This window comes from Octopus bimaculoides, chromosome 20, assembly GCF_046866305.1.
Source record: "Octopus bimaculoides isolate indiv1 chromosome 20, ASM4686630v1, whole genome shotgun sequence".
NCBI classification, from domain to species: Eukaryota; Metazoa; Mollusca; class Cephalopoda; order Octopoda; family Octopodidae; genus Octopus; species Octopus bimaculoides.
In genome coordinates, this window is record NC_142947.1 from 16,284,253 (window position 1) to 16,299,389 (window position 15,137).

At 36.1% G+C, this 15,137-nt stretch overlaps 1 protein-coding gene across 1 annotated transcript; it reads left to right on the forward strand.

Annotated features, from left to right (window-relative positions):
- The first annotated feature begins 824 nt into the window (after positions 1–824).
- On the forward strand, positions 825–14,213 carry LOC106880713 (uncharacterized). The gene is made up of 6 exons (XM_014930787.3): positions 825–1,187; positions 7,285–7,608; positions 9,591–9,896; positions 11,850–11,882; positions 13,157–13,272; positions 14,142–14,213. The coding sequence occupies exons 1-5, from the start codon at positions 1,139–1,141 to the stop codon at positions 13,234–13,236; spliced, it is 792 nt and encodes a 263-aa protein (XP_014786273.1). The 5' UTR covers positions 825–1,138; the 3' UTR covers positions 13,237–13,272; positions 14,142–14,213.
- Positions 14,214–15,137: the final 924 nt, after the last annotated feature.

Sequence of the window (15,137 nt, forward strand, 5' to 3'; positions counted from 1 at the left end):
ATCCCCGAGAACTACGTTAAGGGTACACGTGTCTGTGGAGTGCTCAGCCACTTTCACGTTAATTTCACGAGCAAGCTGTTCCGTTGATCGGATCAACTGGAACCGTCGACGTCGTAAGCGACGGAGTGCCAACAATAAATGTGTAGCAGCAATCCAGAATGCTCGTGGGGTGGAGCAAATACCTTTTTTCTCAACTGCCTGGATGACCCTACAATAAAGGAGTTTCGATAAGATATAACCCTGATAAGCCCAGCACTCCCAACGATTCACTTTGACATGAATCAATAGAGTTGGGAGAAAGCTTAGGAAGTTGTTAAGGCAGATAGGTTTAATCTCTACATCCAGTGTCCAGTGAAGTGTCATACTGAAAAATCAATTAGAAAAAATAACAAACAAATGTGGTAAAAGAACGAAAATGTTTTGACTGTTCTCTTTTTATCTCTCTCTCACTTTCTCTCCTTCTCTTACGCTCTCTCTCTCTCTCTCTCTCTCTCTCTCTCTCTCTCTCTCTCTATCTTTGTCCCTTTCACTCTCTTCCTCTCCCTTTTCTATGACGTTTTTCATAATCTTTTACTGTAACTCTTTCTTGTCAATCTGCCTTCTTCTCTCCCTTTCTTACTTTAATATCTTTATAACTTTCCCTCACTTTTCTCTCCCGCGTCCAAAGTCGGTGTCTCTTTTTTAATCTTTCACTCAATCTCTTAATACTTCGAAATTCTCTATCTTTCTTTTCCCCCTTTGTACGTGTATATGTGTGAGTGTGTGAGTATGTGTGAGTATGTGTGAGTGTGTGTGTGTGTGTGTGTGTGTGTGTCATTGTGTGTGCGTGTGTGTGTGTGTGTGAGTGCGCGTGTACTTCAGTTTCTGTCAAACTGTTTTCTATAAGTTTTACCTGCCTTCTCGAAGCAGAAAAGAGAAAGAGAGAGAAACAGACAGACAGAGAGAGAGGGAGAGAGAAATAGAGAGAGAGAGAAAAAGAAAGAAACAAGTTGGACTTGCGTTTTTCTCTGTATTTCTGTTGTGTTTGGCCATTTCGACTACGCTGTTTGTAACAGATATCTTTTCGTAATATTTCTAGCTTTCTGGAAGCCGACGATCATTTCTCCTCCAGCTTTATACTTGTCGCACAAGATCAACAATGTTATTAGTTATGATGTTACTAATGATGGCTTCCTACACTTCGGCCTGTAAGTTAATATTAAGAATCATATTTTCTTCAGTTACAATATTGAATCTTCTTGTCTTAGATAACATGCTTTCTTCTTCGAAAGACGCAGAAAGACACACACAGAGACACAAACAAACACACACACAGACACAAACAAACAAACACACACATTCACACACACACATACATACATACATACATAAGGTGGTTGTCTACTCCTTAAACAGAGTTTGACCATCTCCTGCACCTACACCTTAGCCCTTTCATGGCGTCTGATGTGGCTTTTTAAACCAGACAGTGTTTTGAAAAAACACCCACACAGATTGCACCTCTGATTTGCACTACCAATACCTGCAAGTAAGTTCTGCTCATTGTGGATCCTAACATGTCTTTTAAGACCCCCATTGGATTTGCAAACCCTCTGGCACACACCACATTCAAACGTGTGCACAGACATATAATCAGAATAGCTGGGTGAGGTTTGTTTTCCATGGGTTCGCAGGTGAGATTTGAGGCCAGCCAAGGACAGACATGGTCTGTCACAGACTGTGCACACAAAAAGGTCCTTGTCATTCACCTTCTCAGTCTTTACATTTTTCCTTAAATATCTCTTGAGCCCTGCTTGCATCATCCTGGCCTCTTCAAATACATACATACATACATACATACATACATACATACACACACACATACATAGATCATGATGGCCGTCCACTCGTGACCGAGGAAGACCATTGCCGACCTTCAGGAACATTGTGCGTTCTAGGACTAACTTATATTTTGCATTTGCGGCTCCGTTGGTGGCTAATGAGCCCTGCTCTTGACAAGCATACACGAATGCAAACATTGCAGACCAAGCTTTCCCCATTCACTATACGAGCCGTGCGCTTTCGCGCAGCTCGCTTAAGTTCTTCATGCTGGATACGTGCTCTCTCAAAAGTGTCGATCCCCTCCTTAACCTGCTTCCTCCATCTGTGGCGATGAAAGGCATTGTTCTCCCAGTCAGTGTCCTGCATATCACAGGCCTTTAATGAAGACTTGACACAGTCCTTAAATCGCAGCCTTGGTTTCGAAAGACACAAGCAGACAGACACACACACACACACACACACACACACACACACACACACACACACACACACAAACAGACACAAGCAAACACACACACACACACACTCACACACATACATACATACATACATACATACATACATACATACATACATACATACATACATACATACTATATATCCCGTTCTGTCTGTGTTTGTAAAAGATTATAACGGCCGTATTTTTCAACTGATTTTCTTCAAACTGCGAACAAACATTATTTATGTTCTGGGATGGTTTTAGACTCTTAAAATTTCTTACATAATCGGTAACGTGCCCCCCTGGAAGCAGAAAAAATCCGTTCCTTGGTTACGTGGAGAAGGGTGGTAACACTTTGCGAAGTAACTTTCAGAAATTGATTGTCTCCCTTACATCCATTGGTCATAAAAGAATAAGAAGTATTGCTTTTTATATTATACTAACAGTATAGCCCGGCTTTGCCCGGGATTAAGTTAGGATTATTAAGCTAATCAAGTTCTTTATTTGAAACCAAATTAAGTAACATCAACGTCAAATTTGGGCGAAATGTGTTGAAATTAGTAAACTTTGGGCTGAAAATGAGTTGCAGACAACTTGATTGGATTATTCCATATGGAATTGGTTTATCGATTTTTTTCCCCTCATCGATTTTTTTTTTATCGTTTTTGGAGAACTTAAAGCATTGAAAGATCCCATGAGTCCTAGGTAATGCTGGCATCAAGTTTGAACAAAATACATCAAAATTGGTAAAAGTTATGGTTGAAAATGGGGTGAAGCCAATTTTATTGGGAAATCCTATAAGGAATCGGTTTATCGATTGAAATTTTATCCTGATTAAATGGAAAATTCCATAAGGAATCAGTTTATTGATATTTCACCCTAAATAGGACTTAATTCAAAAACATCTATATTTACTGATTCAAAAACATCTATATTTACACTTTGAAGTTTGTTTTCACACTCAACCCTGTTCTGCAGAATCAGTGTCGCGACAGGAGGTTTGTGCCCATCTCTACGTTCTGAGTTCAAATTCCGCCGAAGTCGACTTTGCCTTTCATCCTTTCGGGGTCTAAAAAATAAGTACTAGTTGAACACGGGTCGATATAATCGACTATTCTCCACCTTCTCCAAGCCGCCATTGTGGGAAAAATTTTAAATAATAATAATAATAATGATAATAATAATGACCTCTGCCGATCAAACTCCCAACCCACAACTAAGTGTTAAGTGTATATATACATGGGCAACACACACACACACTAAATTTTAAAAATGTTAGTAAGTAAATGTGTTTTGAAAAAGATTGGTAAATTTTCATATTAACACCCGCACGATTTTCACTAGTGTTAGGGTCAGGGTTAGGGTTAGGTAGGTAATCGTGCGGGTATTAATGTCAACATTTACGAAAAGATTTTCAAAAAACTCACAGTTTGTAGGGAATAAATGCTTGTCGATCGTATTTGAAAAAGATGTCTCGCTATTTTTTTTTTTTGTTATCATGGTGAATGACGGAGTTAGAAATAACTTACTATTCCCGCCAATTAGAATGAGGTCATTGGTAACCATAGGTACATATATATGTGTAGATATATGTGTGTATTTACGTATGATTGGTAGTGTATCTGTTTATTTGACTCTCACTCTTTTTCTTTCGTTTCTTTGTCTTTTTTCTTGGATCGTTCGTAAACGTTCATAAGAGAAAGTAGCAATTGAAACGATTTGTAAGAGGAATAGAAATAGTTAAGTAGATTGTTTTAGAGGGGCAAAGTAATTTTTACGTAGTTTTATGGATTTTATTCGTAATTAGGAGTTATTTTGACTGAAAAAATGACGCTGTGACCTAACTTATTGTATTTAGAATATTAATTCCGATTCTTTCATTCAAGAAATTTGGAATTGTATAAATTTCAACCTTACTACTTCAGACTACCATTTGTTTCGTAGTTTACAGAATCATTTGGGGGACATAACTTTCGCAAGCCAGGAGGAGGTCGAAACTAACATTTCAGAGTTCTTCGCTTTGAAACCAAAAGAGTTTTACATTGATGGGATTAAAAAGCTTGCAAACTTATGGAAGGAAGTCATAGATAATCAGGGAAAGTACATTGATGATTAAATTTCAATTAAATATAACATATGATTATTTCGTTTCTTTATTCAAAATTCGGACAGAACTTATGGAATGACCTCATAGTATAGTTTATAATAATTGTAACTTTATACATTTGTTTAACATCGGTGTATTTAGTAGCAAATTTTGGGTGAATGAATCCTTGGTTAAAATTTTTTTTTTAATGAATTTAGTGTCTGAATAAAAGGTTTCATTATTTGTTTATCTTTTTTCGTCATAGTATATAGCCATTTTAAATAGAATATATTTCCTACTCCACCATAAATTCTCAACATAATATATTTCAACATATTATATTTCATAAAATGGCCAGCGATTATTTTCGATTGATATACCTTTAGATTATTATTTTTGGAGATCCATAAGAACATTTTATGATCGTTGTACATTTTCTTTACCTAATTATATTTTTTGAATTTTGTTTTTGATTTTATTGTATTTATTATATTTTTGAATTATTAACGCTCACGTGTGTAAACAGGTATGTTTTGAATGAGTCGATTTTATAATTTAGCAGTCCTTGCATGTTTCTCTATATGTATATATACATATACATATATGTATATATATATATATATATATATATATATATATATATATATATATATATATATATATATATATATATATATATATATATATATACATATATATGTGTATATATATATATGCATATACATAAATATATATGTGTGTGTGTGTATATACACAGACACAGACACAGACACATACACACACACACACACACACATATATATAGGTATATATATATATATATATATATATATATATATATATATATATATATATATGCGCGACAGTCTTGTTTCAGTTTCGGTCTACCAAATACGCTCAGAAGGTTTTGGTCGACCCGAGGCTATAGAAGACACTTGCCCAAGATGCCACACAATGGGACTGAACCCGGAGCCATATGGCTGGAAAGCAAGCGTCTTACAGAGACTCCTATATATAGAGAGAGAGAGAAGCAGAAAGATTTTGATAAATAAATGTATAGATATGTATTCATATATACAAATGTATAGATGTATCAACCAATATATCTATATATATAAATCTGTCTCTCTCTTTCTATATATGTTATATATGCATGTATGTATAAATGTATGCATATATGTATGCATGTATGTATGTGCATATATATATATATATATATATATATATATATATATATAATATATATATATATATATATATATATATATATATATATATATATATATAAAGTGAAGTGTATTGCAACTTAAGTGTGGCTGACCCCTAGGGGTGGATGTTACTGTTGCTTTAGCCCCAGGAGGACATCTCCTCCAGCTGGCTTATCGACACACTACTGTGTCCTGTTTGTTTTGCCAAGGGAAGTTATCCCTCTCATCGTGATCGTAGCACGAACGGACCCGGGTTTCAGGGTTATTTCCCTTCGTCAGCGTCCGATAGCTACCGACCTTCGATGAGAGGTATAAATTCTTGGCAACCTTATGTATATTTTTCCAGTGAAATTCTTCACTGATATCGAAAAAATGAAAACAAGCAATGTTAATTCTCTAAATGAAGTATTAACAGTAACTGCACGATAACGTGAAGTGTATTGCCACTTAAGTGTGGATGACCCCTAGGGGTAGATGTTACTGTTGCTTTAGCCCCAGGAGGACATCTCCTCCAACTACGATCACGATGAGAGGGATAACTTCCCTTGGCAAACAAACAGGACACAGTAGTGTGTCGATAAGCCAGCTGGAGGAGATGTCCTCTTGGGGCTAAAGCAACAGTAACATCCACCCCTAGGGGTCTGCCACACTTAAGTGGCAATACACTTCACTTTATCGTGCAGCTACTGTTAATACTTCATTTAGAGAATTAACATTGCTTGTTTTCACTTTTTCGATATCAGTGAAGAATTTCACTGGAAAAATATACATAAGGTTGCCAAGAATTTATACCTCTCATCGAAGGTCGGTAGCTATCGGATGCTGACGAAGGGAACTAACCCTGAAACCCGGGTCCGTTCGTGCTACGATCACGATGAGAGGGATAACTTCCCTTGGCAAAACAAACAGGACACAGTAGTGTGTCGATAAGCCAGCTGGAGGAGATGTCCTCCTGGGGCTAAAGAAACAGTAACATCTACCGCTAGGGGTCAGCCACACTTAAGTGGCAATACACTTCACTTTATCGTGCAGTTACTGTTAATACTTCATTTAGAGAATTAACATTGCTTATATATATATATTAATATATATATATATATATATATATATATACATATATTTATATGTATGTATGTGTGTGTGATTACATATGTATGTATATATATATACATGTATAATATATTTGTCTGTGTATGAATGTGTAAGTGCGTGTGTGTGTGTGTAGGTGTGTGTGCCTGTAAATACACACTCATGCATTAAGCTATTTTCAACTGAGACGTTACAACCGTTTCTAATTCTTCAAGAGCTTAAATTCTGTGCATATGTGCATATATTTACCAGATTGATGACATCAACCCTATTTTTCCACTGTGTTGAGGCACTATTTTCTATCATTAATAAAACTGTCGGCATTTTGACGACACAGGTATGTTAGTATAATAATAAATATTAAAAACTAACTGCAAAGTTAAATTTATGGATAGATATAATCCGTATTCACAACAACCGTTATTTTTATTGGTTCTCTTTTTCCTTCTCTTCCTACTTCTGTCATCTTTCTTCTTCTTCTTCTTCTTCTTCTTCTTCTTCTTCTTCTTCTTCTTCTTCTTCTTCTTCTTCTTCTTCTTCTTCTTCTTCTTCTTCTTCTTCTTCTTCTTCTTCTTCTATAGCTACATTATATATTTTTTATAACATCCATCTCTGATTTATGTTTGTTTTTTTTTTCTATACAGTCGTTGAGATCGTAGATATGATTCCTTCAGGCACATTTGATATGGGACACACAACAACCCTAATTATAAAATGTCAATATGCTGCAGACAATCTTATTCAGTTTTTTCTATTGCGAAATCACACTGAAGTCATTTTTCAATATGATTATAACTTGAAGAGAAAGGCATTTGTCGAACGAAACAAGAAAAGGGGTTTCGAATGTTCTCCACTTGCACAGAATAAAGGTGTGGTTACCTGCACGAAATTTAATCTCACTTGCGAGGATGCGACATACTACACATGTAAAACAAATGTAAACATTTCAAAGACTAGACTTTTAAAAGGTCAGTTTACTCGTTCTTTTTTTACTTCTGTTTCTTTCTTTTTTTTTTTCACTTATTCAGCTCCATTGTCATTATTTTTATTTCTGTTACGTGTTTCTACAGCACTATTGAACACGGGTTTCATCCAGTCAGGTCGATTTCCCGGGCCAGCCTCTAACTTCCTCTCTCCATCACTTCCGATCTTCCATTAGTGTTTTTAGGCCTTCAACTTGGCAGCCAACATCTTCTGCAAGCTGTTGTATATATGTCTTCTGTGGTCTTCCAGTCGCTGTGGTACCGTGATTTGGTACCCACAACAACAGATTACTCACAAGTTCTTTACTTCTCCAGCAATGGCCACCAAACCTCAATATTCGCTCTTGGATGATTGATGAGAAAGTTGGTACATTCCCATATAACCGTTGTTTTGTTGGGTGCTCCCTCCATGAAATATTGAGCACTGCACGTAACATTCTGTTGTAGGTACCGTATATTTGATATCATCTATTGACGATAACATTCAGTATTAATTTATGTCTATATGATACGCCTGATGAGGAGTGCAAAGCATTTTCAAATTTTGCAATTAAACCAAGCTTACACTTGCCGAATCGATGTTACGGGGAAAACTGCTTGGCCTATACACCACGTTCTAAAGAACTAAAATATGTTATATAGAACTAATGATTTCATAATAACCATAAATGAGGATATGCACGGAGACCAAATTGGAGATAACGTTTTCAGCCTTTTTGCTTACTTCCAGTCTACTGAGGATCGAATGCTGAGGCAGGCAAATTACAATGATAGCATCTGCAGTTTTCCATCCAATCTAGCCTCCAAACTTCCACCACTCGTTATTACATTCCCAAGAAACTTAATCCTCTTAACTTGTCTCCATGATATTCCCTTAATGTACAGAGTGCATTGGGAAGGCTCTCTTGAGAGAATCAGTGGCCGAGATTTTACAAAACTTATTCTCATCGCTGCCTTACAATTCTCAGCAGTGAGTCCCTTCAGTGATAATGAATGTTGGACAGTGTGCATAGCTTACGTATCAGGGAGTCTCCCCATGTCCAGCTGCTATTTCACCGTATTGTGAGGTCACAGTTCCGGTGCTATGCTCAAGTGATTCGACTATCGTAGAAAAGATTCATAAGATGGATTCTTCGAGCCGAGCCAAAGAGAAAAGAAGAGACTTTGAAGTAGGCCAAGACGAGATGGTTGGATAATATGCATAATATCATTTGGTCACGGTTGGGGATCCAGATGGAAAATATAGTGAAGGCGCCAATGGGGGAGGTGCCTGCGGACACTAACCCCACGGCACTTCGAGGGATAGTGGGCGACGAAGATGGATAGATAGAGCTTCTGATTGCAAAACAGGTTTCGTAACCACTTGGATATAATTTGAGATAGTATGTGTGAGTGTGAGTATGTATGTATGTATGTATGCATGTATGTATGTATGTATGTATGTATTCATGCATGCATGTATGTATGTATGTATGTATGTATGTATTCATGCATGCATGTATGTATGTATGTATGTATGTATTCATGCATGCATGTATGTATGTATGTATGTATGTATATGAATGCATGTAAATATGTTTGCGTATGTGAATATATATGTATCTAAATGTGTTCACATATTCATACACGCGCACACACATATACGCACACGCACACACATAAATATATATAATTGCACACAAATACATGCTTATATATAAGTAAATATACACGTTGTGAATGTGTCATTCATCTGTTGTGGAGTTATTGCTAGTGACTTGGCTCCACACAGCCTTATCACTGCTTACACAGTTAACTACTTCCAAGTAACAGTTCCCAAAGTCCAGGATTAATAATAATTGGAGTGTTGTCAAATGTTTTAGTTTTGCATGAAGATTGTAGTTTAGCTTAGTGAAACTACTCTATCATTGTGAGGCTCTTTGTTTGAAGATTACATATTTTGATTGTTTTTTTTGTTTTTTTTTCAGTGAAATCTCACATGAAGAAACTGGAATTTCTTAACCCGCCCGCTAAAGTAAACCAGTTAGCGTTCTTCAAATGTTCAGCATACGTCGGTGCACCTTTTGGTGCTACTAACTTTGTATGGGTTCATACCACACAAAACCACAAATGGATAAATATAAATAGTGTGGTTGTTCCACCTCTTGGCAAGTGTTTAGCTCCAGCAGTGTCACTTAAGAAAATCCTTATTAGAGAGGGGGACATTGGTTACTCAAACATCACGTGCGTTCTGTTCGGTGAATCACGCACTATGCTACTCACCAACATAACAGGTAAACAAGTTTTCCTTGTGTTGTCTTCGTTAACGCTTTTACATAGTCTTGTTCATTTACGTCTCCTGAAACAATATTTCTGGTTAAATTATACCTTCCAGTGAATTTGTACATCCACTCACGGTTACATTGACAAGTATATTTATCCTTGACAGCTATATCATTACGGTCAACCAAATTTATATATTTGCTTTTTTAAGATTCTGGAGACATTTAGTTGACATAAGAAGCTGCATCCTTTAAATACACTCTATATGACATGGTTTGCATAAAGTCCTCCTTATGGCGGAAATTGTAGTGAAAAGGTCCGTACAGCACGGAAAAGCGGACTTTCTCTTTGTAAATACATACACATGCACGTACACGCACGTACACACGTACCCACACAGGCTCGCACGCACACGCACACACACATGCATACACACACGCACACACTATTCACACATTAGTAGAGACATGGTACACCCCTGCCCAAGTGGCAAAGTGGTATGATACACTCAGTAAAAGAGATTTCAGTTTATGTGACGGCCTGTTCTACCTCCAAGTCATCCGAAGATGAAAGAAAGCTCTCACCCTTGACTGTGGTAAAGCACAGACATCTTCGTTTCTCTCTTTGCTTCGGGTGTTTGTCAGATTGTGGGACGGTAATAAATGTCCTGTCAACAAAATGTCACTATTCTTTATTTGTTTAAGCAAAGTGCTTCATTCTCCGGAGTTTCCCTTTTTTGAAACCACGCTTAGTACCCTACATAATATCATTTGTCTATGTATGTAGGTGTTTACTTGTATTGCAGTTGTCGTCGTCACACGTACTGTTTGTCATGCTGGTCAATGTCACAATATCATTGACCATAGATCTGTTGGAGCAGAATACAGCTGAGTTTAGACAGCAAGAGAAAAGAGAACTACATGTTCTACATCCTGAGCGAATTTCTATGCGTTAAATAGCAGCTGAATCTCCCTAACACATATTCTATCGTCCAAGAAAAAGAAAGTTTCATTCGACTATGAAGTCTTAACTATAAACAAAGTCAAAAAACACTAACAATCTCTCTAATTATATCTTTTCATTTAAAAAGTATGAATAACTCTCGTTAATATAGCTCAAACCATGCCTAAAGTAAAAGACAGGGTGGTTATGGAGGGAAAGTCTTCGATCATAGGTCAAAGTTATCAGGAATGATCTTAAGATCAACAACATAATTCGACTGGCTCCAGCAATTTGACAAAAAAAGAGAATACTTCACGAGAGTGCTTCAGTTTGTCTGAATGACATACAATAGGTACAGGTTCATATTTCAGAGATGAGGAGCTTGCAGTAGGAGAATATAGAGCGTGGCAAGTCAACACAGAAATAAACAGGAACACATTCTACAAAGAAAAAAAAATTCAATACCGGTATAAAAAACAAAGTGAGAAAAATTGATTGAATTTCTGTTCAGGATCCAATTTTGATCATACTTTTCGATTGTTGTTCTGTTTAAATATATATATATATTCGGTCTTAGGAGACACATGACATGTGATCTTCTTCTAGCGCATGATCAGTGCACCTACTGGCCTCCTGTATATATATACGAGTATATATCTTTATATAAACATATGCAATAATCCTTGAGATCTCAGATATTTTTTTCTGAATCTCCCTGATTCTTATAATGTGCTAGTTACCTGATATTAAATTGATATCAATTAATATCCAATTTCTTACTCCATTGTTTAATATATATATATATATATATATATATATATATATATATATATATATATATATATATATATATATATATATATATATATATATATATATATATATATATATATATATATATATATATATTGCTTTCATTTCCAATTTGGAAAACAAAACTGCATTGGAACTAAGATAAAACCTTAATTATTATGTTTATGTATATATTATTTTGTTTATTATTTTTTAATTTTTATTTCTAGGTGGTGAGCAGGAACAAATCGCAGATAATGCAGGTAGCTTTTATCTTCTAACTTTTGCTTGTTTCAGTTATTAGACGGTGGCCATGCTGGGCCATTCTCTAATAGTCTTCGTTGTACCGAAATGATACGTTGTGGGCACGTAAACAAACCAACACTGGTTCTCCAGTGATGGTGGAGAACAAGCACTAATATACACATATACATACATGCACACGCTAACACACACTCACACACACATACATCCCCCCACTCATACATACACACACACAGACGACCGCACACATACACGACATTCTTGGGTCAAGCACAGACCTATGCAGGGTACCTGACACCTAGTGTGACATCAGGCGCTCACAGATCTCTGTCAGCAGGATAATGGTATTAGTAGATGTTGCACCGAGACCATCTATAGTCAATTAGCGGTGAGTAAAACTGACAACATCCTCTAGGAATCTCTGAGTGTCAATGAAGATCAACTGCCTAGTCGTTTTCGAATAAGTTTCGCGCCGGGTTCCATTGATAGTTTACAAAAATCCCTCGTCTGGCAGTGCTACGGAATAACATTGCCGATTCGTAATAAAATGTACCGGCATGATATTCCGGTCAGCTGCGCTTGCCCTTGATGCACATTGCATGATGAAGATTTTCTACACGTATTAGTATAGTGCTTGAGCATCGCTGATTTCTGGAGTTATGTCTAGCAACTGCAATCACTTCTCGGATGGATCTGGTTATAGGTCAACTCCAAAGTGAAGATTGCTTCGTTGCTTTTCTTTGATTTTTAAAGGGTAGGCTGTTTTCCTTTATTAGGCGCTTATAGTGAAAGATGATGCGATTAATGAGAAAGAGACCAAACCTTCATTGACTTTTCAAGTCCAGTTTAAAAGGAAAGTGAGCGTGGAGAGCGAGGTCCTTGCTCCCAGTAAAACTGTTACACCGTAGATGAATATAGCAAGAATGGCGCGAGTGAATTGTCGTAACCTAAGCGTGCCCAAGTAGTTATAGAAGCACGGAGGAGGAAGAAACACAACAGTACTCCTGGTGAACAGGTTGACTCAGGATTACTTGGTTACTGTGGGGTTACTTGGTTACCCTTGGGTAGCTTTTCCTTTTTAATTAGGAATTTTGTTGTTCTGATTTTCTTCTGATTATTTATTGCTTACATGTGTTTATGTAAATCCCCAGTATCCCAATGAAATAGATACCAGTTGAATACTGGAGTTGATGTAATCGATGTCCCCCTTCACCAAAGTTTCAGGTCTTATACCAAAATTAAAATGAAATGTGTTTCTTTCTTTCTATTACAGATAAATTATATGATGCAAATACTCTTACTAGGATTCTGAAATTTGCAGCAACACTGCTTGTTATTTGCAATCTTCGTTAAGGATCTCAGAAAACAAACCCCGGCAGAATCAACATGGTTAGTATTGTATTTTTCATTTTCATTTCTTTGATTTTGTTGTCCTATATAATATTATTGATTACATTTGTGCTTATGTCGTAGTGGAAATGGTACACCGCTCCCACGGGACAAATGGTATGATCCAGCCACTATAAATTGAGACGACGTCAACCAGTACGGGCAGTCGTGTATCAGTCGTTGTAAAGTTGTTGCACGAGTTCCCAGCTGGAGTTAAGTGTTAGTTAAGGTTTATAGTCGAGTTCGAGTCAACAGTGAAGGTAGGTGGTTCAAAGTCGCTGTCTTGCAGAGCTATCAGCAATAGCACGACAGACGGAGCAATGTATTACTACTCCGGTATAGAAGAGATAAACTATATCCGATACCAGAAAAATGTCTACTATAGTAGATACAACTGCTATAGTCACAACAGGGACCACACATTATAGATATGGAAAACACCACACCATAACAGCTTACTGCATTGGTTTTATTCTAAACTCATCGTTATGGCCATTCTTCTTTAAAATTTAGATAAATATTCATCGATCAAAAGCATTCGATTACTGAACATCCCATCTTTTCACGGGTGTAGATAATCTTCGTTACTGCGACCATGCTTGGCTACCAGCTTAAACTGTCGAACAAAGAAACCTCACTACCTATTTTTAAGTTTGCTACTTATTCGATCATCACTTTTACCGAACCTCTAAATTATGGAGCCGTATTCAAACAACAGCAGTTATGAAGCGCTGGCTAAAGTCAAATACATACATACATACATACATACATATATACATACATACATATATACATACATACATACATACATACATACATACATACACATATAGTTTCTTTCTAAATTGGCAATGCTTTCTTTTTTACAGGTTATTTCGCAACTTCCAAGTGAAAATTAACTCACATTTTCTCCGGAAATAAATATTTGACTCTATACTATATATTGTGTGCTTTCTTCAATTACTGTTCGTTGATTTCTGATACTGAAAATATATCTTAATGTGTGTTTGTGTGTACATATGCTCTGATACACATGCATCTAGAAAGGTATAATAAAACAAACTTTCGTATATAGGTACACAATCTTTATCGTTTTGCAACTAGTAACTATTTTCCCTAGGTTAGGAGAAGTATAAATAGAAATGACACTGTTTTATGTTGATAGGTATAGTGTAGCGGAACTAAAATGGCATAGGAAAATGTTTAAAGTTTTGGAAAATTTTGGTCAATCAATCCCAGTGGAATCAAATTACAGATCAGCTAACTTTATAAATGTATCTGGTTGGAATGTAGGATTATATGCAGCTTAGCATCATAGCCTAGTAATATATTATATTATTATACGGATATCAACGCAAGTGAATAGTAAAACAAGGTACAGGATATTTAGTTGAGAAACAATAATAATAATAATAATGTACACGCTTACAAGGAGAAGATCGGAAATATTGAGTTGAAGTTACCAATGGTACGAACAACAACCAATATGGCATTGCTAGGAAGAATTTACTTAACTAACTATAGAAGGGGAAAATAAAGAACAAGTATTGATTGAGGCAGAAATAGATATTGTTTAAGATTATATTAAAAATATTAAGATTAATAACATACTGATTTGAAGCGAAGAATGTAAACATGATAAATGAAACATCATTACCTTGTAATATATTAATATACGGATGTTAACGCAAATCAATGGAAGAACAAGGTACAAGATATTTTGTTGAGAAATAATAATAACAACAATATACATGCTTACAAGGAGAAGATCGGGTATATTAAGACAAGGTAACTAGTGGTACAAGGCAACTCAAGTAGCATTACTGGGAAGGAAATTACTTAATCAACTATAGAAGGGGAAAATA

What these genes read in the sequence shown, in the direction of transcription:
- LOC106880713 (XM_014930787.3), top strand. Translation starts at nt 1,139, where the DNA reads ATGTTATTAGTTATGATGTTACTAATGATGGCTTCCTACACTTCGGCC. An exon ending in GGCTTCCTACACTTCGGCCT is followed by an intron (nt 1,188 to 7,284) that starts GTAAGTTAATAT and finishes TTTTCTATACAG; the next exon opens with TCGTTGAGATCGTAGATATG. An exon ending in GCTACTCACCAACATAACAG is followed by an intron (nt 9,897 to 11,849) that starts GTAAACAAGTTT and finishes TTTTATTTCTAG; the next exon opens with GTGGTGAGCAGGAACAAATC.